General features: G+C 35.1%; 1 protein-coding gene across 20 annotated transcripts in view; it reads right to left on the reverse strand.

The window, feature by feature from the left end:
• Positions 1 to 27,439, reverse strand: part of SOX5 (SRY-box transcription factor 5) — a 1,003,938-nt gene that overhangs the window by 201,366 nt on the left and 775,133 nt on the right. For 19 of the 20 annotated variants that reach the window (XM_042946059.1, XM_042946058.1, XM_042946055.1 and 16 more), the window contains 2 exons: positions 16,861 to 16,947; positions 1,137 to 1,309 (listed from right to left, as the gene is read on the reverse strand). In XM_042946059.1, the coding sequence (XP_042801993.1) occupies positions 1,137 to 1,309; positions 16,861 to 16,947 (260 nt within the window). Of the gene's footprint in view, positions 1 to 1,136; positions 1,310 to 16,860; positions 16,948 to 19,442; positions 19,453 to 27,439 lie in introns of those variants that run through there. The other variant, XM_042946070.1, reaches the window with a different exon arrangement.

Below are 27,439 nucleotides of genomic sequence, written 5' to 3' on the forward strand. Positions count from 1 at the left end.
TATTCTAATTTAGGGCTTACAAACCTGTCATCCCCTTCATGAAACACTCTGGCCCCAGATATTCATATGGCTGCCTCTTTTCTGTCAGGGAGATCTGAACTCAACTGCCAGATCCAACCACCCAATCTAAGAAACATTGCCTTGCCATAGCAATCAATATTTATTAAATTACTGTAATTACATTTCATCAAATTACATATCACTGTCAAATTATTTTGTTAATTTCTCTTTTTCTCCATTAATCACTTCTCTCTTTCCACTAGAATTTAGCGGTTTTATCTTTCTGGTTAAGTGACGTAGCCTCAGAAGTTAGCACAGTGCCTGGCACACGAGAGACATTTGATTACTATCTGTTGAATAAATGAATGAAATTTATCTACTCCAATGGTTTAAACTACCATCTCTATGTAAATAGTCTAAGAAATTTAGTTGAGCCCTGTTTTCCCAACTGTCAATTGGTATTTCTTGCTGTTTTTCACATACCTCTAGTTGGAAAACCAACAGCTCTAATTCAACATGATAAAACCACCTGCTTTTCCGAATTGCCCTCTTCCTGACTTTACCTAGTAACCCCGGCTCAGTATCTTTCCTCAATCTTTTGCCCACTCAAAAAACTCAACTAATCATAAAATTTCCACCTGTTTATTCTTCCCTTCTCTTTTTTCTGTGGTCATTTAAGTTTAGACTCTTACCTAGTTTAGATTCTCACTCCTTATTGAAGTTATTATAATAGCCTTCTAACTAAACTTCCTGTGCCATAACTAATTTTCTTCACATGTTGAATCCTACTTATCTGCAAAGCTCATACTAAACACCTGTTGAATGAAATCTTTCACGCGTCCTTGACTAGAAATGTTCTCTTGACTCTCCATGATTCGATCTGGTACTTTTTGCATGACCTATCAGAATTTCACCTTGGTTACAATTACTTCTGTGTTATATAGCACGGAAGTAGCTGATTAAGCTTTTTCAGATCAAAGTTTTTTGTTTGTTTGATTACTTTGTATTTTGCTTTTTATTTATTCATGTGGGGTGGGAAGAAAGGCTTTTATTGGACTTTGTGTGCCTAGGAGAGTGACCTATGAATAGCAGGCAAAACAATGCCTCAGGAATTTGTGTCTCAGGCTCTTACTCACCTGTTCTTGTTGCTGTTTGGCCAGCTCCATTTGCTGGCGCTGTTTCTCAATCTGAGATGCAGCCAGTTTCTTCTGCTCATCGTGGGCAGCCAATAGCTGCTCTCGCAGACTGGTCAGTTGATTGATCATACCCATGAGCTGCCTCTCTTTCTCAGCTAGGCTTTCAGGAGTCCCTGAAAATAACATAGCAATAAAATATACAAGAAAAGGGAAATGAGGAGAGAGTGATTTTTCAATGACAATGATTCTCTTGTATAAGAACTATTCTAAATGTAAGGTATATACCTACTATATACCTATATACACAAGCATATACCTACTTTGGATTTTTCACTAAACAGTGAAAAGTAATGGCTAATTCCCCTTTATAAAATATCAGAATGAACAAATATTTTGATTGTTTTTATGTATGATAAGTAATCATCCATAGCTTTTGATTTTACAAGTAAATAAAAAAATGTCTGGGTGAGCATCTACTATTGTAATGTTCTATGCTGGGATCTGACAGAAATAAAAAGAAGCCTAAAGCACAGCTCCTGGTCCTAAGTAGTTTTTTGTTTGTTTGTTTGTTTTGTTTTTTAATCAACTTAAAGAGGCAAGACAAAAACATGAACATTTAAGAACCATAGTTATTAAGAGATCAAGTTATTATTATCAGCAATACGATTCTCCTTTTCTCAAAAAAGAATCTTAAAGAGTTGGAACCAAGGAATTCTACATGAAAAAGGGGGAAGATATCTATTAGCCAATATAATTTTAGACAGTTTTCTCATCTGCCACTCAGAGGCTTTCTTCAAAAATAGCATATCGTTAGCAGATAAAATATTCAAGATTGAGAATATAAATTTAGGCTATCATGAGGTAATGAAATATGGTGGGAAAACTAAGAGATCATAACATAGCCACCCAAGATTATAGTTAATTCAAGACTTGGAGAAGAAGTCACAGCAGTCATTTAAGAATAAATAACATGCTCTGGATATTTAAAACATGCAATGAATGTTCTTCGACAGGTTAAAATACTGATTTGATGCACCAGAAAAGTGAGCAGTTCACCGAAACAGGAACAATATCACTTTTAGATGTTCTTTTCAAATTCACCAGATAGACAGGACCCCTATGGTAAAGTACTCGCAGTAGGAGAGAACATACTTTTTAATTACAATTTTCACTTTAATATAAGACACTAAGCACTAGTTTAATAATGCATTTGCCACCTGTATATGTAATTAGATAGAAGGATCTGTTACAACTCAGTCACCCTTCCCCATCCCACTGTATTTCTCTCTAACAATTTATGCTGAAGATGCCTGTCCCTTTTAGGAAATAGTAGCTATCATTAGTGGCTTATAATTTTCATGTGCCCATTTGGAATGGAAAAAGTTTCTAATGTAATTTAGGGCTAGAGAATAAATATCTAGAAAAGAAATTATGAATGAACAGAAGTCAAGAAGCATGCATTGCATTCCTTATGATTAGTACCTAGCATTACTCAGGGCAGGTGCCCAATAAATTGTTGCTAATAATTTATTATACTTCAGATATTTGGGTTCTACTGAACAGCTGAACACTTATTCTAAGAATAACAATATAACTGTTGCAATTAGAATTCTAATAATAAATAATCTAAATATATACTGGGACATTTTTTTAAAGAAAATATTCAAGTGACGGTAAGATATACATCTTCACATGTCATCAGTAAAGAGAAATACATGGCTACCACATTTCTAGGAATACATACTAGGAAAAGTAATACATAGCAGGCCTTGGAATCCTCATTATCTGCAAAGATAATTTCACTTATAAAAATCTAGCCCAGGAAATTATAAGAAATTAAGTATTAAAAAGTGTTTTATATGAAATATTAGAAACAATCTCAATTTCAAATGGGAATAATCAAATAATTATGAACACCCAGATCATAGAGTATTTTGCATCCATGAACAAACTTTGTTAGAGAATATTTAATGAGCTTTTTCATGATATAAAGCTAGGTCAGGGGCACTTGGGTGGCTCGGTCAGTTAAGCATCCAACTTCAGTTCAGGTCATGATCACAGTTAGTGGGTTCGAGCCCTGTGTTGGGCTCTGTGCTGATAGCTCAGAGACTGGAGCCTGCGTTGGATTCTGTGTCTCCCTCTCTCTCTGTCCCTCCCCCACCTCAAAAATAAAAATAAACATTAAAATAATTTTTAAACTAGGTCAAAAAACTGGGTAACAATAAAACATATGTGAAAAGGCAACCTACTCAATGGGAGAAAATTATATATCTGATAGAAGGTTATATATCCAAAATAAATAAAGAATTCATACAACTCAACAGCAAACAAAACAACTAAAATCCAATCCAACTAAAAATGGGCAGAGAATATAAACATTTTTCCAAAGAAGACACAGGGAAGGTCAACAGGTACATGAAAAGATGCTCAACATCACTAATCATCAGGGAAATGCAAATCAAAACTACAGTGAGAGATCATCTCACACCTGATAGAATGGCTGTTATTAAAAAGACAAGAAATAAGTGTTGGCAAGGATGTGGAAAAAAGGGGACTCTGTGCACTGTTGGTGGTAGTGTAGACTGGTGTGACTATTATGGAAAATAGTATGAATGTTTCTCAAAAAATTAAAAGTAGAACTATCATATGATCTAGCAATTCCACTTCTGGGTATTTATGCAAAGAAAATTAACACACTGACTTGAAGAGATATATGAACCCTCACGTTTATGGCAACGGTTTTTACAATAGCCATGATATAAAGACAGCCTATGTCCATTGACAGGTGAGTGGATGAACACGCGCACGCGCACACACACACACACACACACACACACACACACAGACACTGGAATATTATTAAGCGATAAAAAATGAATAAAATCTTGTCATTTGTGAAAATATGAATGGAGCTTAAGAGCATTATACTATGTGAACTAAGTCAGACAGAGAAAGACAAACACCATATGATCTAACTTATATGTGGTATCTGAAATATAAAGAGAAACAAGAAACCAATCTCATAAATTTGGAAAACAGATTGGTAGTTGCTAGAGGCAGGGGTATGGGGTGAGTGAAATAGGTGAAAGGGGTCAAAATGTACAAAGTTCCAGTTATAAAATAAATAAGTCATGGGGATGTCATGGTGACTATAGCTAATAATACTGTACTGCATATTTGAAAGTTGCTAAGAAAGTAAATCTTAAAAGTTCTCATCACAAGCAAACACTTTGGAACTGTGTATAGTGATGGATGTTAACCATACCTATGGTGGTGGTTATTTTGGAATACACACAAATATTGCATCCTTATGTTGTACACCTGAAACTAATAGAATATTGTATGTCAACTGTACCTCAATTAAAATAAAGAAAACATTGTATAAATATCTCAGTGTATGCGTATATCTATATTTATAGAAAAAAAAGACTGGAAGAAAATTATATATTAATGGCTATTTCTAGGTGATGGAATTATAAGCCATTTTAATATTTTTATTTTTTTAAGAAAATCTTCTATAATTTTATTATTATTTACATACTTAGAAAACCTAGAAAAATGTATTTCATGTAAATATGTGGAGATATAACTTAAAAGTCTAAGGTGACATAACCATTTTCATAAGTGGTGTAATACAATGGGTAAAGAAATATACTTGTTTGTTGATGAGTATAAACAAATATCATTTTGGCATTCAGTATATGAAATATTAACAAAACTCTTTTGTCTTCACTTTGTCAGATTCAATGCTTCTCAGATACACACTGTTTATTTTAAACTCTCTGAGTCTTACAATGGATACTGTCTCAGAGTCAATGAAATATTAAGATTTATGCCTACCCCGAGTTTGTCCTCAGGCCATAGTAACTTACTTTTACATGCAGAACAGGTATCTCTGAGTGTAGATTTCAGGCGTTTTTTTTGTGTTTTTTTTTAATGTTTATTTTATTTTTGAGAGAGAGAGAGAGAGAGAGAGTGCAGGGGTGAGACAGAGAGGGAGACACAGAATCTGAAGCAGGCTCTAGGCTCTGAGCTGTCAGCACATGAGCCCGAAACAGGGCTTGAACCCATGACCTGAGCCAAAGTCGGATGCCCAACCGACCCAGCTATCCAGGCACCCTTAGATCTCAGTTTTAAAATTCAGTATGTATAAGGTGAGACTCCATTTTTAAAAAATTTTTAAAAACATCATTACTCAACATTCTTAGCTAGAAATATTAACGTCATCCTCAATTTGCTTCTCAACTACCCATCCTCCTGTATGTATTATATCAACAAATCATAATAATGTTTTCTCAAAATAGCCTGTTTCAGTTTTACTTTTAATTAGTTAACTGTTATTTCTTCATTATTATTATGTTCACATGACTAAATAATCAATAATTATAAAAGGGTATATAGTGAAAGGTCTCCTCTGAATACTGTTCCTTCTAAGGTAACCACAATTACTATTATTATCCTAGTCTTGTAAATGAAGATTTAACCATATACCAGAATATTTCTGCACTAATTTACCAGGGCTGTCATAACAGATGGGGTGGCTTGAACAGAAATTTGTATTTATTGGCTAGAAGTCCAGAACTAAGGTGTCAGCAGGGTTGGTTCCTTCTGAGGGCTGTGAGGGAAGGAGCTGCCCCAGATCTTTCTCTTTGGCTTGTAGATGGCCATCTTCTTCCTGTGTCTTCACATCATCACTCTCTCTGTACATTTCCATGTCCAAATTTCCTTTTCTTTTAAGGACAGCCATCATAGTGGATTTAGGTCCACCCTAATGGCCCCATTTTAACTTAATTACCTCTGTACAGACCTTATCTCCAAGTGCAGCCACATTCTGAGATACTAGAAGTTAGAGCTCTAACACATGAATTTTTAGAGGGACACAATTTGACCCACACAATTTACTTTACATAAAGGATACCATAGTGTAAATTGCTGCCCTACGGTATGTAGGAAGAGTTCTTGTTCCAGCCTCCCTTCCCCATCTCCACTGACGTTTCTCATCAAGTTTTTTATAAATTGTTTTGACAAACTTTTAATAGAACTTCTTTTTTCCCGCTACAAGTTTATCCTCAAATCTGGTGCCAAAATTGCCTTCCTAGAAAAACAAATCTACTCATATCACTCCTATTTAAACACTTCCATTAGTTCCCTATTGTCTTTGGAATAAAATGTCAACTCATTCTTAAGAATGAAAAGGTCCTAGGGCACCTGGGGGTGGCTCAGTCAGTTAAGCATTAGACTCTTGATTTCAGCTCAAGTCATGATCTCATGATTCATGGGAATGAGCTCCATGTTGGGCTCCATACTAACAGCACGGAGCCTGCTTAGGATTCTCTCTCCTTCTTCCTCTTCCCCTCTCCCTTGCATATGCTCGTGCATGCTGTCTCTCTCAAAAATAAGTGAACTTAAGAAAAAGATGAATAAGGTCCTTCTAATTATGATCCAACCTTCTCACTTTTGTTTGTGCATCCTAGGTTCTAGCCATAGTGACTTTTGTACCATTACCCACAAAGTCAATACCTTAACCTCAGCCATTCCTTCCCTAACATTAATTCTTCATGTTCCAGATCATATGTCTTGTTCTTTAAGACTCTTATCCTGATTCTCATTGATAACAGTTGTTCCCTTCTTTTGGAATCCACACAGTGGATATCTTTACTATACTCCTTAATCATTGTATTATAAATCTGATTTTAACATTTGTACCCTAAAGTTAGCAGAGATAGCTGTGATGGCAACAGTTATAAATGACCAACTTTTATGCCCTCATATGCCTGGCATGTAGCAAATCATCTAAAATTTTAATGAGTAAGTCACTTTGCTTTAAACCACTCTCAGGTTTAGGAATGCCATATAGCCAAGAGAATAAGGAGATGTATTATCTTACATGAGTTACATAGATGTTCTGGTTTTGGTTTAAGAGAGTTGAGCTAAGGAACTTGAGCTTTTGCAAAAGAAGTTTTCTCCACTTTTATAAAAGTACTATGTTCAGATGGTGTAAGCCCTATAGTTTCATCTCTAAATTATAATAATCTTCATAATAATTATCTCCCAGTGGGTGGGGAGGGTCCAATAAGTGGTCTATGAGTATTGGAGAAACTAGTAAGAGTCACAAAACATCCTGGACTTTAAATATGTGTGTGTGTGTGTGTGTGTGTGTGTGTGTGTGCACGCACGCACAAACATCACTGAAAAATCCACAGGGCTCCCAAACAAAAAGACAAACTACTGTTTCTTCACTTAGATTAAGATTTGTAAGAGTCATACAAGTATATAACACAATGGGGACACAAATCCTGTATCTATGAGTTCATGTTTGTGTGTCACTGATAGTAATTTATTTTCATGTTTCATTTCTTTGCACTCTAATGTGTTTTATCTATGCTAGTCCTGCTTCGATTCCCTTAGAATGAAGGATCACTGATGTAAGAGGCAAAAAAAAAATTCTGTTTCAGTTCTTCCTACTGCCTAGAAACTACAGACATGGTAATCATTTGACTCATTGCTATAGTGCTATAGGTTCCACAGAAGTACAGGTCAGAACATTCCTTAATGTAATGTGACACAAGTCATGAAGGAGGGGAACCAGATTGTCACCCCCCTCTCAGTAAGAGATATCACTATCCATATATTGCTATATTCTTTTGTCTGCCTCATTTTCCATATCTAACTCACTGGAATCCCATCAACCCTAGAACATATAAATTAGCCCATGAATCTTTATTTCCAGTACAACCTCTTGCTTCAGGTCATCAGTATTTCTCACCTTCACTACTGCAATAGTTTTCTAACCATTCTACCTGCTTCCACTTCTTCTCCTATGAAAAGCTATTCTCCAAGCAAAAGTTCAGTGATCCATTTAGAAAGGTAAGCCAGATCATGTCACAGAGCTGTATAAAAACATTTCATCGCTTTATACTCCATATAAAATAAAATCCAAACTCTTTACCCTTAAAAAGCCCTGAATGCTCTAGCTCTTACCTTCTTTGGCAACATCTCTTCCATTTCTCTTTTATAAAAATGCTTCAGTCACATGGCCTTCTTCGAGTGCCTCCAATACCAATACACAAAGATGCTCCCACCTTAGGATCTTTGCACTCCAATTGTTTCCCATGGAAAACTCTGCTCCTAGATTAAGATTTCTCAGTCTTGGCATTGATGATATTTTGGACTAGACCATTATTTTTCTGGGGAGCTGTGTGCTATAGCATGTCTGGCTAGATGCTAGTAGCACTTCCCACCTAGTTATAACAACCAAAAATGTCTCCAGACAATGCCAAATTTCCCCTGGTAGAGAACCACTTCAAATGACAGACATTTCTCTTTCATTCATTTTGCACATACCCACAGAGTTCCTTCAATGCCCTTCAATGCCCCTATTCTAGGTGTTGGGGACACTACAGTGTCTACACCAGAAAAAAATGTCTGCTTCAGAGAGCTGACACATAAATGGAAAAGATAATAAACAAATAAACTCAGATCCAACCAGAAGTAATATAAATGCCAACTTCTCAGACTGCCTACGCCAAACACTGAAATTAAGGAAGACACCATCTCACTTTCCATCACATCACTTAATTTTTATTCTGTTCATAGTAGTTAATACCATAGGTTGAATTGTATTGATATAGTTATTTATTTATTGAATCTTCCATAGAGAATAAGCTTTAAGACAGCAGAATGCTAGTTTGTTTTGTTCAATGCTGGATACTCAGAATCTATAGAGTAATGCCTACCACAACAAAGACATTTTATAACAACTTCTTAAATGAATAAAGCAAAGTTCATAAGAAAAGAGAAAAATCCTTGATGGCTGATAATGTACAATTCTATGCACAAGGAAAACCCTCATCAGGATTACTCAAATTAAAAATGGTCTTGAATACATTTGAACTAATAAGAAAAAAATCTGTGGAAGCTGATATTTCTCCAATATTGTTTTCTTCCACTCAAATGAAATGGACATATGGTTTGAAATAAAATGATCAAACTCAAAGTAAATTGCTAGGAGTTATTACCCAAATACAGTAAATGTAAGAGTAAACTCACTCAAGAAGAAGGGAAAGGGCCTGGAATTTTGACACTAAAAATAAACTGGGGATTATTGTTTCTTCCTTCAAAAAACTTACCAGAAATGTAATTCTTTGTTTCAAAGTATAGTCAATTTTTGCCAGATTTTTTTTTCCTTTAATAATTGGTGCTTCTTAGATTATCAGTGTTATAACTTGGACAGGATTTTACTTGGTTTAATTTTTTTAATGTTAATATTGTTGCTTTCAACTGGTATTGTACTTGAAGGATCTAAAAACCATTTGTTGTCCTGCCTTTAAAATTTCTGTCTAGGGGCGCCTGGGTGGCTCAGTCGGTTGAGTGTCCGACTTCGGCTCAGGTCATGATCTCACGGTCTGTGAGTTCGAGCCCCGCGTTGGGCTCTGTGCTGACAGCTCAGAGCCTGGAGCCTGCTTCGGATTCTGTGTCTCCCTCTCTCTCTCCCCCTCCCCTGCTCATGCTTTGTCTCTTTCTGTCTCAAAAATAAATAAAAAACATTAAAAAAAACTAAAAAAAAATTTCTGTCTAATGAAAGAGCCTCTACTATACTATACGCTTTAGAAGGGTAGAAATCTGTCTACTCTACTTGCTACCATTATATCTCCAAAACACAGCACATGACAAGACAGATAGGAATATCTGTTGAATGACTTAAAAATATAATGAATAAAAACTAACTTAAGTTAGTCTAAATTTACAACTAAAGCTTCTTTCAGTGGTGCTCTTATTGAACAAGAGAGAAAAGGCACACTCCTTCATCAAAGGCATTAGTGGCATCATTCCAATTCATTAAAGGAGTATTTGTTAGGTGATCCAACTTATAAACATCTATGAATTGGTCTTTTTCATCAAGAACAAGTTTAATCAAACTTTGATAAAGTTTATCTACATACACTTTACTGCTATGTAGATAACCTGAGAGGTTGGATTCAATTAAAATTATACAAGGAATAACATTATTTATTATAAGACAGAATAAACTGATTCTATTATACACTGTTAATACTATAAATACTCTTAATTTATAGATTTCTATAACTGTTTTGAAAAAACAGTGTTTTGTGTTTTGAGTGTGTGTGTGTGTGTTTTGTTTTGTTTCTGGTTTTTTGTTTTGTTTTTTTTTTGCTGCTTCAATATCTTAAAAAGTAGGCTTTGGCTTGGATTTAAATATTCTGCTATAGAAAGCTTTCAGTTTTAAAGGCAACTGACATAAGAGTGAAATGGAACACTTGACAAGTAGCTATGATCTTTACTGTTCTTTTTTTTTTTAATTTTTTTTAACGTTTTTATTTATTATTGAGACAGAGAGAGACAGAGCATGAATGGGGGAGGGGCAGAGAGAGAGGGAGACACAGAATCGGAAGCAGGCTCCAGGCTCTGAGCCATCAGCCCAGAGCCAGACGCGGGGCTCGAACCCACAGACTGCGAGATCGTGACCTGAGCCGAAGTCGGACGCTTAACCGACTGAGCCACCCAGGCGCCCCATGATCTTTACTGTTCTTATCCTATGTTGGATGTTTTGCTACCGAGATATGACATAAACAAGATGTGTGCGTCATCATTTTTGTAGTGAAAGCAAGCATCGTTCTTATTTCTTTGTAATTCCATACTATTTATTACAAATATTTACCTTCTGAGATTGTAATTTTACAAACTTTCCCTATGATTATCCCATCCACTTACTTGGATATTATATAAAAGAAGTAAAAAAAAATTGTTTTTTAAATCACATCCAACTTGCCACATTACAGACTTTAACATAGCCAATAAAAATCTTTTCAAAACATGGCATTTTTAAATTGTCATTCATTCATCAAGTGCAAACTGGATCCCTAAGTTTGGACTAATGGTAAGCTAGGTAGTACACAAGGGCAAGGTAAATGCATAAATAGGCTCACAATACAAAACAGCTGTGTGGGCTGGGGACTGATCTGAACTGAGAACAGCATCACTGCATCTGAGGGTGCTGCATCCAGCTGTATGGGGGCTGGAAATGTTTTCAAGTTTTAAAGGATTTTAGAGATCATCCATGCCAACTTTACTGAAGAGAGACCATCCAGCCTCATGCAAAGAACACCGGCTTCGAAGACAGGCAGGAATAGGGTCACATCTTGACTCTGTCACAGTTAAAGTATGTGGTTTTGGATAAGTGATCTCTCTTTCTCTCTCTCCCTCTCTCTCTGCGAGTCTCAATTTATTCCTATGTAAACTGGGAATGAAATGTCTCTGTCATTTTGTAAGGAATAATGTTTACAGTGTGCCTGTATATAGATGGGCATGTAATCAATAGTAACCTGCAACTGTTTTTAAATGAGCAGATAAGGCAATAAACCAAAAGAGTTAAACTGATTTCCACAAGTTCTGGGAACAATCAGGGCAACATGATACCAACTTTTTGACTACACTATGCTTCCCCAGTTAAGAGAAATGGTCGTTTAAAAAGAGGAAAAGTTTCTGGATTAATTCCATCATTTAATAATCTGGCTGGTGTAAGCTTTGGAGTCCATATCTATAAGAAAAAAATAATGTTCTTAAAATTATTTTAATTTTAGAATCTTCACTTCCATTGCACAAATGAATTTTTATTAAGTGAATGAATGTTATTTTTAAATGAGAGAAAAAAAAGGTTGAGGAAATCATATTTTTATTTTCAAATATAGAATCCAGATTAAATATGTAAGATTATCTGTTTAAAACATGCATTATTAAGTACCTGCTTTGAAAGATATGTAAAACTTCCTAAGACAGAAATCAACGAGATCCAGTGTCTGACCATTCTCTTCCCATTGTTGGCTATGTTTACACACTGGCATAAAGACTCTGGCATTCTGGGGCAGAGCAAGTCAGTGATGTGCAGAAAACATGAAGTCACTTTTTGCTTTTACGGACATTGCCAAATTTATTTCAGAAACTTATATGCTGCACAGCACTAGTCTTTCTTCGTTTCTTACAAAGTGGTTTTTACAAAAAGGGAAAACATTACTCATAAGCAACTACAGAGGAACTATAAAACAAGCTCACTAGATTAAAACCATTAAATATTTACTTTATTTAGAAGTGCATGACTATATGTGCCTTCTTTATGGCTCACTCTTGCATGGAACAAATTTCAGATACAACAGTTCCCTTAATAAATAATATTTCCAACCCCCTTATAAAAATGTACAGATATATTTTTTAGCTGAATGTACAAATGACATAAGTCACCAAGTTACTATTAGCAAAGCATGCAATTCTTAAATAGTTTTTTTTTTTTTTTTTGGTTTTAAAAGAATGGGTTTAAAACAACTTTCAAAGTGATACAAACCCTTACATGTCTAAATACTGGCATTATAGTTTCCATGTTTCAAACTTACAAACTCTAAGGATCTCTTTATTTATTACCTGGGATCTGATTCCTTTCCCACACCTGCTTGTTCACAAATTGTCTAACGTTATTTAAACAGAATTATCTCTTTCAAGCCACATACTGAATCCACCTATCTCTTTTATCTCCAAATGTGATGTCACCTAACAGAGGATCTACTTTAACCCACGTGTTGCATCTAAAAATTATGTATTTATCATGAGTTCTAAGAGGCCAAAATATTGCTGAATGGCTTATTTCCTTGAATCTATTACTGGCATTCTAGAGCTGTCTGGTGTTTGCCTTTATGTCCCATCTTCTAGAAAGAACGAAATTATAGCTTTCAAAAGAGCCAATTTTTTATTATACCAACTGCAGCTGGCATTTTTCATAATACAGGATACAACACTTTGCCAGCCAAATTAATGCATTCTGAGCAGGGTGAGAAAGGGTCTAACCAGGGATACCAATGGGAAAGAAACCGGGCTTTAACGAATTCTTCATACAAGGCTGGTGGAGAAACTGATTTGGGCTTATCTGAGTGACCTAGCCAGAAAAACCTCTCAAACAGTGCCCTGCTCTTATAACTTCACCAAGAAAGAACTATTTGAGAGAATTTTGCATGCAGATTTTTTTGGTTGCAATTCTACAAAAAAAAAAAAAAAAAAAAAATTAAGTCTGTAACATACAAATCCTGCAATGACTTTATTGAAAACCAAATGCTCTGTTTAGATTAGTCAAAGCTGCCCTGGATCCCCAGATACTGTCCTCAGGTGAAGTGCCAATGCATTGACCTTCAGTGTAATGGAATTTCATGCTAGCTAAAACAACGCGTGACACTCATGGTTGCCAACGGGAGTGCAAGCGCTGTTTTTCTTTTTTTTTTCTCTTCTCAGCAACTACAAGGCTATAGGAGATATTCCTTCACCTTTCTCACCACTGTTACTCTGTGCTTCTGCTACAGATAACAACAACAACAAAAACCATAAGCTGACCAGCCATACTATATCAATGACTGGAGAAGAAATAAGTCATTTTTTCAGGCAGCTAATCAATTTATATACATACATTGTTAGCCAAGTTTTTTTTTTTTTTTTTTTTTTTTTTTTTTTGTCAAACTGTTTTGGTCCGCAAAACTGGATCTAGTGTCCTTGTTGTATGTTTTTTAGAGGATTGTTTCTAATGTAACTTTAAAACCTAATCACTTCACATTTCCAAAGTACCAGACCATAAAAATGGAATAAATTCTAACAGGCAAAATAACCTAACATGAAAAATAATTTCATGCTCTTAGAAGTGGGTGACCTTTACTAACCCGCATTGTTTCTTGAAGAATGATATTGACTTTAAGTGGGTATGACAACTATTTATTGATAGCTAAAATATCCAAACCAAATGCTATTTATTTCTCTTATTTTTAGAAGTTTATCATTTTAACTTTTTAAATAGTAATAGCAAGAAACACTTCTTTGAACTTTGCCAAGCTGTAATATTAATCTTTGTCCAAATGCTCTGAAAGAATTCACGTGCAGCAACTTGAAGGTTAGCATTTAGGAATGGAGCTCTGTCCTCATCTGGCTATAATTTTAGATATTCAAGAATGGGCGCACATGTGCATGCAGACACACACACACACACTCATTTACTCACACATTTTCTGCAACTATTAAAAGTTAAATGGGGTGCCTGGGGGTCTCAGTCAGTTAAACATCCAATTTTAGCTCAGGTCATGATCTCGCGGTTTGTAGGATGGAGCCCCACATTGGGCTCTGTGCTGACAGCTCAGAGCTCAGAGCCTGCTTCAGATTTTGCATCTCCCTCTCTCACTGCCCCTCTCCTGTTCATGGTCTGTCTGTCTGTCTCTCTCTCTCTCAAAAACAAACATTAGGGGCGCCTGGGTGGCTCAGTCGGTTAAGCGGCAGACTTCGGCTTGGGTCATGATCTCGCAGTCCGTGAGTTCGAGCCCCGCGTCGGGCTCTGTGCTGACAGCTCAGAGCCTGGAGCCTGTTTCAGATACTGTGTCTCCCTCTCTCTGACCCTCCCCCGCTCATGCTTTGTCTCTCTCTGTCTCAAAAATAAATAAACGTTAAAAAAAATTAATAAAAAAAAAACCAAACATTAAAATTTTTTACAAAGTTAAATCAAAACTGACCAGTGTAAACAGAGGAGAAAAGTTTCAATCCACAAGACTTGGTAAATACTGTAAAGGCTGTAAATGTCCTAACATATGCAAGAGTCTATCAAATATATTATTCAAAATTATCATTCATAAATCATCTAATAATTGAATATGTGCATATTTCAGATTTAAAAAAGCTCACCCTTATTCTTCCCTATCCCAACACAAAACAGTGTGCACGTACATGAGACTTACACCTTTATTTGCTTCATTAAAAAAAAAAAAATGCTGCAAACAGCAAAGCCATTGTTCTCCCATAACTTCTGAGGTGGCATGAAAACCACATTCCTGGGCATGGCATAATCAGAGTGTCTGACCCCCCAAACACCATTAAGTCAAATTCATTTACCCCCAGAGGGCTATACACTATTGTATCCTTTCCACTTTCTAGCCACCTACGAACAATGGATAGTAATTGCAACTGTCACGGGCAGTCAGTAGGAAAAGTAAGCCAGTGCTATTTTCCCAGTTTTCTGCCAAACCTATCCAAGCACCTAATAACCATGCCCCCCAACAGAAGAAAGGTCTACAGTTGCTTTTAAAATGCATTGGAAAACAGCTTTTTGAACAGAACACAGGACAATAACCAAACTTATGCTCTGAATGCGAAGCTTTAAAAAACTCAAAATTAAAGACGGAAACTTCTTTTGACTGAACCGCAGCTTCCTGAACCAAGCCCACAGGCAAGCCTGGAAGAATAGCTGAGCTGCTTTTCTCTAAGCTTATCATCACTGCTGTGGCTGCTTTTAAGTTCGACTTGTGAAGAAAACTAGGGAGGGAAAAATGTTTGTCCTCCAATGGAATGAGATCACAAGGCTTGGAACAGGCGGTCTTCTCTGCTATATGCTCAGTTATCACCTCGGTCAGAGGAGAATAAAGAACCTTGGGAGAACACATTCTACGTCTCAGGTGTAAATGGGTTAAAAGCCAACATAATAATATAAAGGATCTGTGGCCTAGGAAAAGAAATTCCTCTGTTCTGTTTAAACTCTGTCTTCAAGCTCTTTAAGGCATATTAATTGCTATCTGTTTGAATTTGATTCCATGATAGATTTTGGTTACTGATTTTGTTGATTAGCCCTCATTCATTCTCTCACCACCAAGTCATACTTGATCATAACCTGAATATATTTAAACTTCAAATACAATAGATAAGAAGTGAAACACTTAGTCAAACATTTTCTGGAAGTTTCAAAATGCTGAGATGCTAGTGTTCTGCCTTTCTGCGGGATGCTGCGAGGTCATAGAGCCATAAGAAAGACAATTGCCTTTTTCATTGGGAGAACACGTGCGCATACATACATATGCAAAAAAGTTATTTATACACATATTTCTACATGTATATTAATATAAATCTGGTGATATTTAAATATATATTCAGCTTCTACAAAAAACCATATAGTGTAATATACAACTAAATATTTTAATATTGATGAATAAGTATTTTTTTCTCAAGATTAATCCTTTAGAACTCAGAATCAAGTGTGCTACTGGCAACAGACAGAAAACCATAGATTGCCTACCATGCTCTGAGAAAACACACTTTGAAATTAACTGAAATGATCATTTAACTATTTTTATATGGGAAATTAAGTCCTTTCCCACTGCTATTAGTAAAAGTTTATTAAGATATGAATATTCAGTATCATCTGAGGTTCGTCTAGACTTTTTCTTAGTTGTGTTCAATGTCTGATTCAAATAAAAACAAACAAAAAATGTTGCTCTTGTTAGTACAATACAACCTTTTATTAAGCTTTCTCCATTCACCATGTCTGGTTTTAAATGTAAATTATGTACCTTCACACTTCTAACAGTAGAATGTATACACTCATCGCATCATATGCAGTTTTTAACCCTGATATAAATACATTCCCACTGACAAGGTGAATCATTTAATTTTTTTTTAATGATGAAAACCAAAGCCTTTTGAAGATACAGGGGTTTAGTCTGTTAAAATAGCATTCCATTTATCAATAAAGCACAAAGAGAAAGTCAGAGTCCTGACACGTCCACGTTCAAGCTAGGGAAAAGAAACACCAAAGACAGAATGCATGAGGCAGAAGAGGGAGCAGCACTTTTCACTGTTAATGTTTCTAAACATAAACTTCATTTCAGTACATTTTGGATCAAAATAATTGTCAATATGTTACCTTTTATTTCACCAAAGTTCCCTGATCCCATTGCAAGAAGTTTGTCTTTCCAGTCCTTTGAGAGTAGCTTTTCGATACTGGGGGTTTCTAAGGAAAGGAAAAAAAAAAATGTAAGCAAATCAACATGACTGTCTTTACAATGCAGCTCATTAAAAGTCTATCTGCTAAAAATAAGGCCATCCCTATCTGGGCCCCAGTTCATAATGACTTCATCAACAAACTGATAACAGGGGGGGAAAAAAAGAATGTGTTTTGTCACCTGCTGTTTCAAAATCATTAGCTTTTTCCTCTTGCGGAACAAAGCCCTACTAATTCTTTATGACAATGGGTACATATAAACCTGCAGTTCATTGTTTTTCAATTTGGTGAACAAATTCCTGCTATAATAGATGCTTGTCAATTTCAGGGTGTTAGTCTGCAGTCAAAAAATAATTATGTTGATAAAATGCAGGGGGAAAAAAGGCAAAGAATTAGCTCTTAAATCTGCTACATGTAATTATATCCCTCTGTGTGTTTACAATTACATCCACTTTATAATATGTGTTTAACATCGTATGGTGGTAAGCACACTGTGGAAAGATTTGCCAGTACCATGAACATTAAAAAAAAAAAAAAAAAGTTCGTACAAAAGAAGCTTTACAAAGATTGCAAAATCTACCAAAGTGAGTAATGCTTACAATGGAAACCTATTATTTGCTTATTTCAGATTTGTATCACATTCTTTGAAAATGCCCACTGTTGAGACAGGGCACATATATTTTAAAGAGCAAGGTTATGCTTTAGTCTGTTTTTTTGTTTCTATATATCACATGGTTTTTGACCTCTTCTTTTGTGTTGAATTTTAATGTATAAGTAAACATAAATGCTAATAAAACTCCCAAACATTAAACTCAATTCCAAACAATGTAATTGTATATTCTTGTCAGCATTTAGATGGGTACACAATTACAATGGCTTTCAATCCCACGATTAGCACTGCATTCAGTTAGAAAATGGAGTGTACTAAAAGATAAGTGTCCCAGTATGCTCCATCTAAATAACAATACCCACACTTATTATCTAGATCTAAGACATACACTGCCATTCTCCACATTGGTGTTTATGTGTATTTGTGCTTGTTCAGACATTTGTTTACCCCCTACTAGGAGCATAAAGGGAGTACATGTTAACTTATCAAAGGGACCGTCTGGCCTAGAGACCATAAGATTATTAGAAACTGGTTCATTTTCCACACAGTAAAATGCATTTTAAGGCATCATCATCATCTTTGGCTAATGCTATCTACTTTTCTCAGGCCCCCATCTTACAGCCATTGATTGTCAGAGTCACAAGGCCTGTGTGGAGTTTTCAACAAAGTGGAAGTGAAATTTCCTTGGAAAAACTGACAATATTGAATGCATTTATTTATTTATTTATTTATTTATTTGCTTTTCTCAGATGTCAAAAGCTTATGGAAAATAAAATAGTGAAAAGCTCTGAGTGATTCACTGTTTTACATAGCCTATAGTCTATACATATGGTGAAAAATAGATATATGAAAAAATATACATAGACACACACATAAACACACCTACCACAACTACTGTGTATACATTTGTTATGGAATTTACTATGGAATGTTCAAAATGCATTTCTTCCTTTGTAACAAAATATCTCCATTTCTTACATTTAAGGAAGAAAGATCCTATAAAATTTACTTTTACTTTTTCTTAAAATATCCCTATTTCTGTACCATATTGTTTTGAAAATGATAATGACAATTCTGAGTAATAAAGTGGATTAAATCTCTACTGTAATCAATATTTCTATTCATTGAAGCCTTCAAAGTAACTTTAAAACACTTCTGCAAGGATTTCCAATGTTTCTACATTCCCAGTAAACACTTCATGAGTGAAATCATTTTTTAAACCTTATCAGAGTAGGTCAGACAAACACCACTGTTTCTTTTTTTCCAGCACTCCACAAAAATTCTTGAGTAGCATGTAAACATGGCACAGCCAATACGGTATTTGCAATAGAGTACTGTCAGTCATTAAAAGCTAACAAACCTTTGCAAAGCAGGAATGCAGCAATAGAAATCCATTGTGCACTAACAATAGGCCCCTGAACCTCCCGGCACCAAAAGCAGACCATTTTACTTTTAAGGCTATTGTCTGCAAAGTCCATGACAAAGCTTTTCCCCTGCAGCTAGACAAAATATTCACTGTAGTGTGCTCAGAAAGAAACAGAAGTCTTCTGTCTAAGTTGCAGAGTTAAAGTAACAGCCGCCAGATTTCTGAAACCTGCAGAACATTCCTAGCCTCTTTATTAACTTACATAAAGATATAAGGCTCCTATACAGAGCCACTTTTTTTTCAAGTACCTTACTTTAAATGTACACTACAGAAAAATGAATAACTTCTTTAAGACCAAGTAATTTGAAAGATGTAAAATCAGAACATATCTAACTCAGAGTTTTCATGCCTGTGGATGAATAAAGTCACTAATATTTGCAATCTGGATGAGGCATATACTTTAAATTCAGATTTAATAAACATTTATTGAGCAGCCTATGTGCCAGGAACTATGTTAGATGCTTTTACCTGTCTGCATTCTCTCGTTTAATCATAGCTGATACCTGAAGACTCAGATTGTTATTATATCCATCATACAGGTTAAAAAAAAAGCAAAAAGAAGAAAAGGACTTGTCTGAGGTTTCACGAAATGTAATAGGCAGAGCTGTTTTGAAGCAAGGTGTGTGTGTGTGTGTGCGCACGCGCGTGCATGTGTGTGTGTGTGCGCGCAGGCGCGTGCGCCTTGCCTACAAATTCCTGACTCTTTTGTCAACAATGAAATGATAATGATAGCTACTATTTTGAGGGATAAGTGCTAAGCGGTGTACCAGGTCCTTTACATGTGGTATCTCAAACTTCTCATAATAATCTTCTGAATTAGATATTTCCCTAAGCTTTGGTTTCTTAAGTGGTAAACAATGCACCAATATCTAATTCAGAAGATTATTATGAGAACTTGCCCATATGGAGCTAAGTTCAACTTACTGGATCTCAAAGTCAGGGGGACCAAAAGCATATCATTTCACCCACTTCACCTCTCTATCTAAACTACTATGAAATAAAGAGCTTTAAGCAAGTCCACATCAAGTATTCCTCCAACTGCTACTGTTCTAATTTGTCTCCATTGGTAGTTCATGAAGAAGCGGTAAGAAATGATTTCACAATGGATGGTAACAATGATGGTTAATGATGATGTCACAATGGTAATAAATGAATACAAAGGATGCACAGGTACCAATGGATGAATTTCCCTGAAAATGGTAAAGAATCCATAGGATACACATGACTAGAACTGTAAGATGCCAAATGGCAAAATCCCAATATTTATAATACACCTGTTCATTAAATGTGTGAATGTGATTAAAGTGAAATTTGACACAATTATGTAAGTGCTGCTTCAGTATTTACGGACTAAAAAAGATAGTAGCTATCTACTAAATATTCAATTTTCTAACGTAAGATGTTATTTTTATAAGTACATGTGGAATTGCATCTTATACTATGAGTATGTATAGTATGTTTGAGGACATAGTTATTTCCCAAAGTTCAAATACTGGATTTTCCATTATTTTCACATTAAGATATGCCATAGCTTTCCTTCAAGCACCTGTAACAATTCTCCTGAGAGTTGCTTTGTTCAAACATTAAAGTATCACAATTGCTGTCAAAAATAAAAACTAGTGTTTCCTATATTAAAATAAATAGAAGAGATAATAGTAGTTCTTATTATTTGCATAGCATTTCAGTTTATATAATGCTGTCAGATACCACAATGTTGTCAATGGTATGCATTATTATTATATCCATTTTGCAGATGAGAAAACTAAGGCTCAGAAAGATGCTTTTCCCAGCAGCACCTAGGCAGAAAGTAGAACAGATGGAATACAAAACCAGAGCCTCTTAATTCAGGGATCTGTTTCTTTGGGGGAAAGATAAATATGTGCATATCTTAAAATAAAACAGAATAAATGGTAAGAAACAAGTGATAAGATAAATTACAGGGAAATGACAGATATCCTTATCAGTCAATCCATTAATATCAAGATGACTCTGATTGGATTACTTTTGTCTCTTTGTGCCATTAGGACCCTTTTGATGTTTGCTTGATTTTCCCTCCTCATCCTTGCCTCTTTTGCTCACATATGTTTCTTCACATCAATGCCTATGGCAATCCCTACCAGTGAATGGCCCCCCCAACTGTGCCAGCCATTGTTACAACAGCATCCTGCCTCTTTAGGGCCTGCTCATTCCCTATAACTCTCACTCCTTTTTCCCTTCAGTGCCAAACACTCTTAAGACTGACTCCCTCATCTGGAACAATGAGACCTAGAGACTCATGCCAACATATTGTAATTCTCCAACAAGCTGCCAGTGCCAAGAATTAAACCACATTCGCTCCAGTGCAGTAGCTTTACACACAAGCTCGGGTTTTTGCTTTGTGTTTATGTAGGTTTTTTCCCTTAATCTCCCTTGAGCTGCAGTGGCAGAGCTCATTGAAAAATCGAACAAGCAAAAAATATGTATGTGTAATATTTGACTTTTTAAACAAAGTCCCAAGAGTTAGGTCTTACCAAATCTACCATTGTTTATACTTTAATTTTGTAGCTTAAACTAAGCTGTGTTATTTCTGACTTGGGATAGGATGCACATTTAGGGATGGGAGTTGTCTTTGGAAGGAAAAATGATATGGCTAAACTTCAAAATATACCAATACATCCTTCAAAGTCAAGAAGTAAGAGCATATGTAGATTATTCATGCCATAGAATCAGAATGTTAAACCTGGAAGGATCTTTATATATCATCTAGATAAGCATTTCATAAAAGTGATTTACTAAAACATATTGGACATAAAGAGAACCCAAATTGTTTGGTTACTTAAAACTAAAACAAACAAAATAAGCATTTCATTGTCATGTAAATCTAATTAAAATTACACAAATTTACATTTCTTTTCTACAACATTTAGATCTTTTTATGTGTTAACAAGACTGTCAATCCTTAAATGAGCTATGGATTCTACAGCATTATTTAAATATTTGACCAAGGAAATTACTGTGGGGAGATAAACTGTTTTGCTCAATACAATTTGTGTCATAAGTGGTATAGACCAAATTCTTCATTTTACAAACTGAAATTGTAAATTAAGGTTAAAATATGCCTAATATCATAAATCTAATTAATGATACAGGTAGAACTTGAAGCCTAACTCCTAGTTCAGTGTCCTTTTCAATATGCCACACACAGCAACATGTTCTTACAGTAGTCAACCTTTTCAAAATGTTAGTCCAGTTTTATTCACCTCATATAGTTTTGAACAATTATTATATGATAGCTGATCTGGGTGCCTAATCTCTTTTTTTTTTTCATGTCTATTTATTTTTGAGAGAAAGAGCATGAGTGGGGAAGGAGCAGAGAGACAGAGGAAGACACAGAATCCAAAGCAGGCTCCAGGCTCTGAGCTGTCAGCACACAGCCCAACGAGGAGCTCAAATCCACAAACTATGAGATCATGACCTGAGCCAAAGTCGGATGCCCAACTGACTGAGCCACCCAGCCGCTCCTGGGTGCCTAATCTCTTAATTATGTTTCATTAATTCAACATTCTCCCATTGGAAGCTTTCACTTGATGGCCAACATAAAGTTGAAGAATAAACACAAGTTAGAACACTTGGCCAAATATATTTTCTTCAAAAAGCTAATTACAATTCAATGTACTGTTATTTAATTATTCAATTACTGATAATAAGATTATTTTCGAGGGGAATATTGGGCTGAATCTGGAAATCAACTATCTGTACGAGTTTAATTCATGTGGACAATATGCACTGGCCTAGACAATATTTGGGGGAAAATATTAAACTATGTTATGGAAGTAATGCAAAAACTTTTCTATGTCTGAAAAGTTATTTGTCTATTGAAGACCACAAGCCTTTGCAAGATTCCCATTAGCCAAGCACTGTAGCTAGTCAGCCACTGAAAACGTCAAGTTCTTCTAGGAAACATTAAGAAATAATAAATACCACAACACACAAGAGAAACACATCTGAAATTCCAAAGCGTTAGAATTTCAATAAGCCTCATTTTTATATGTAATTATCCTAAAGTGAATTAAGCTCTACAAATACTTTACTTTTAGTGGTGCCAAAATACTTGTTTGTTTCCACTTGAAAGTTAATAAGAGCTTGTTAACAGAAAGAAAAAAAAAATTGGCCTGCTGACTCAAGTTTTAAAATGTTTAATATGCAATCAGTTTTTGGACTATTGAAATGTTTAAATCAATACTTACAAGCTTAAATTTTCTCGTTGCACAAGTCAAAACTATTAACACACCTGCCCAATTATACTCAATCTTATACCACATTCTAGAAGAATATTTTTTTATCGCATGATTAAACATGCCATAATCAATATGATATAAATGCTACATATCAATAACCTTGGGTTTACTCCTCACAAGATGGCTCTATATTTTCTAGGCAAAAAGAAAAAAAAAATCCATTTAAAAGAGAAACTTATGGAGCTATACTGGTGTATCTACTCTATCACTCAGAAAGTAAGTATATTTTCATGCAACACTTTGTTTTGTCCTTGTTTCGAATATTAGATGTCAGCAAAAATAACATGCAATTTGAGGGTAGCATTTCAAGAAATAGTTGCAAAGAGGTATTTCTCACATACAAAAATCTCACTTATGTTGGGCTATTAGGTATTAAAAAAAAAAAAAAAGAACAACTAATGTCAAATGACATGATTCCATCACTTACTAGTTTTGTGACCTTTGGCAAGTAGTTTAACCTCACTATGCTCTAATGGACTCACCTATAAACAGTAATAGTAACTGCACTTACTTACCACATATGATTGTCAAAAGAATTAAAGGAGATAATTTATGTAAAGCTCTTAAAACACTGCTGAGCACACAGTAACACTTAAAAATGTTGACTAACATTACAGCTGCCACTTAATATACAACTACCCAAAAGAATGACTTCAAAATCAAATGAAACATACATGCATATGCTTTATTTGCCCATCACCAAAATGAACCAGAATTTGAAAATCTCAGCAAGGATAATAGTACTATCTGTGCATTTTTTATGGCAATGACCCACAACCCTTAGTTTCTATTATCTACCCTTCCTATGCATTTTTCAAACGGTCCAAGCCAATAAGGATGATATAGAAAAAGGTGTAGTATCATGAGAAGGAAAAGGACAGTTGTCACTTGCCGTAGGTTAATGTAAGAATTGTCCCAAAACAGCACAGATACACAAAAATACTCAACTAATCTTTGCCTGATTGTTTTTTGACAGTTGTCTTCATAACTTTCCATGGGCTCCATTACATCCTCAACAATAGCTAAAGCTTTTAAGCCAGTGCTGTTGACAAGTGAAAGGGGACAACAAATAGCTGTGTAGTGCTCTTTTCCCAGGGTCACTCAACCAGCGTAATAGTTATTATTTTTATTTATTAGCACTGTAGCCCTGTCCTCTATCATGGCTAAGTTACCCCAACCCCCCTGACAGCAAAAGCATTTTAACTTTTAATAAAAATGAGAGAGTGCAGCACTCCTGTGTAAGGCTCTTTCAGCAAAGTGCACAGCTAATGAATACTGTCCATTTGTATCCAAATAATTTATGATGTCAGCAAAGTGTGGGTGGGGAAAGGAAAATTAAGTTCTAGTCATTAGTTACAATCAGAGGGGAGAGCAGGAAGAAGCAAAGGAGTTACTAAAGCAAGAAGGGTAGAATAGAAACACAAAAGTAATTTGAGAAAAGAAAATTGGGAAGAAGGTGTTCATGATGTATCAATAACAGTCAACTTAAAAAGGTAGGGCATTTCTCATAAAAAATTATCATGACTGTTTTTATTCATCATATAACCAACTTGCTCAGACACCAGTTACAAGAAAACCATTATTCTCCATGCATTTTATATAAAATACTATTTTCTCAACTGTGCATATGTGAAATAGAGGAAGAAAGTAAAATAGAAGACAAGCTGTATGAACTAAATCATGGCAAAAGGTATATGAGAATCAGGCATAATTAAATACAAGCCTTTTTTTAAAATATTTTTTATTATCATTTTTTTTTTTTTTTGAGAGAGAGAGAGAATGTGAGCAGGGGAGAGGCAGAGAGAGGGAGACAACAGAATCTGAAACAGGCTTCAGGCTCTGAGCTGTCAGCACAGAGCCCAACATGGGGCTCAAACCCATGAACGATGAGACCCTGACCTGAGCTAAAGTCAGATGCTCAACCAACTGAGCCACCCAGGCACCCCATTAAATCCAAGTCTTAATTTCACAAGACAAATTTACAAACAGGAGTTTAAGACAGTTTAAACATATCACAGCTTAGCAAAGATAAGAATGCATAGCTGTAAGCAAATTATATATACCTCCTGATATATAAGAAGAAAATTACCTAAAGATGTATTTGAATTATAAATGAAGCAATCATCCTACTATAGAAGAGTATGTCTTCACATAATTATCCATTTAATTAGATATCTAAGACCATGATGAAAATGAAAATTAATGATGATATTTGTACAATTTTGTTGTTGTTGTTTAAAATTGTGAAAGTAGGTGGTAGGGATGGTAAGGGAGATACAAAAAGCATAGAAATAGAAAACCGCTTAAAGTATATTAGAATAAGAATTCCAGTACTTTTAAAAATATGACAGAATGTTTTACCACTGGAAGTGAGAATTAAAGCACATACAGCCTGATGCTAAACCACTACACATCCTGAATCTTCTCTATCACAACATATGTGAAAACAAATCGCAATTTCAGCTTGCCAGATGCCTGAAAAGATATGAACAATAAAAACTGACATGATTCATATGATACATCAGAGATTGTGATACGCAGGTAGATGCACAGTTGAGGTGAAAAGCTACTTACAATTCAAATTATACCTTTATGTTCTGACACATAGCATCAGTTTTTAAAATTAAGAAAAATATCCTCTGATTTGCTTAAAATCATATATCTAAATTTGCACATATCCTTCTCAACCAAAGTCGTCCATCTGCCTTAACAACTTGTTATATTTGGTCTCCCATAACCTTTCATGGATTTTGGATCATGTCATTTTTGGAGTAACTTTAGATGAGAAAATACAATACTTATATTTGCAAAATGGCATTTAATGTTCACCAGCTTAGACACCATCTAATCAACAACGAAAGCTTCGGTTTCATGTGTTAGCTGTGTTACGCTGTGACCCCTGCAAAATGCAGAAGAGTTAAGAAAAAAAATCAACCTGTAAGAATTCTCTTTAAGAAGCATTTGCATTTAAGGAAGAACAAGTGAAAAAAAAAGATATAAAGGAAGCAAATAAAAATTTTTAAAAAGTCTAGATAAATTGAAAAAGTGAAAAAGCATAGTTCATTTTTACTTGTCCTGTATCACCAGAGACTTAAACCATTCTCAGTGTTAAAGTCAGTAGGTATAAAATTGGGCATGTAGTATCTATTAGTATAGTCATTTAATTTATTAATTGAATGAATGCACAAAATGATTATCTTTGCTTTTAGTGGCATAATGTACTATCAGAGAGCTATCGGACTACTTTAAAAAATTGGATACTGCCATTTTCATTATTTTGCAGAATTCACACACATACATGCACACAGATTAGGAAGCCTTATACTTTATCCATTTATTCATTTATTTACTTAACAATCACCTATTAAGTTGCTACTGTGGCACCATGACAGGCACTAAGATGTGGCCTCTGCACCTCAAGAAACTCAATCTTCTGAGAAAGATGTATAGACTATCAATGACCAGACACTAAACCTTTGATTGAAAATCGCTACAGTGTCACAGAATTGCTCTTCTATTGTTTCATTTATTGAAGTAAAAACAAAGAGAACATGCCTCATTTTAAATATTATATTAATGAACAGTTAATAAATGTGTCAGTAGACTTTTTTTCTAAGTGCTATTATGGTAATATTACTCTAAAGAATTCTAAAATAGTCTATTGTTGGGGCGCCTGGGTGGCTCAGAAAGTTACATGTCTGACTTTTGATTTTGGTTCAGAAATCATGAGATTTCTCATGGTCATCAGATCAAGCCCTGCATCAGACTCTGTGCTGACAGCATGGAGACTGCTTGGGATTCTCTCTCTCCCTCTCTCTCTCTACCCCTTCCCAACTCTCACACATAAGCACTTGCTCTAAATAAATAAATAAACAATATGAAATGAAATGAAATGAAATGAAATGAAACAAAATAGGCTACCATTTATCAATCAAACCAGCTATAAAAAATTCTACTAAGAAATTCTTTCCAAAAATGGGACCAATTTCACATCTTGTCTGTAACACATACTAATTGTATGCATTAAATCACACTAATAATATAAAGTTAAATTAAAAGATAAGAATATGGATAAGAATAGTAGAATGGATTAATTCAACAAAGAGCATGTACTACATATTTTTACAGCCATGGGGGATATTAACAGGAGCAAAACGGAAGCGGACCCTATCCACCTAAAGTTCATAG

The sequence above is a fragment of the Panthera leo genome, chromosome B4 (assembly GCF_018350215.1).
Source record: "Panthera leo isolate Ple1 chromosome B4, P.leo_Ple1_pat1.1, whole genome shotgun sequence".
Lineage (NCBI taxonomy): Eukaryota > Metazoa > Chordata > Mammalia > Carnivora > Felidae > Panthera > Panthera leo.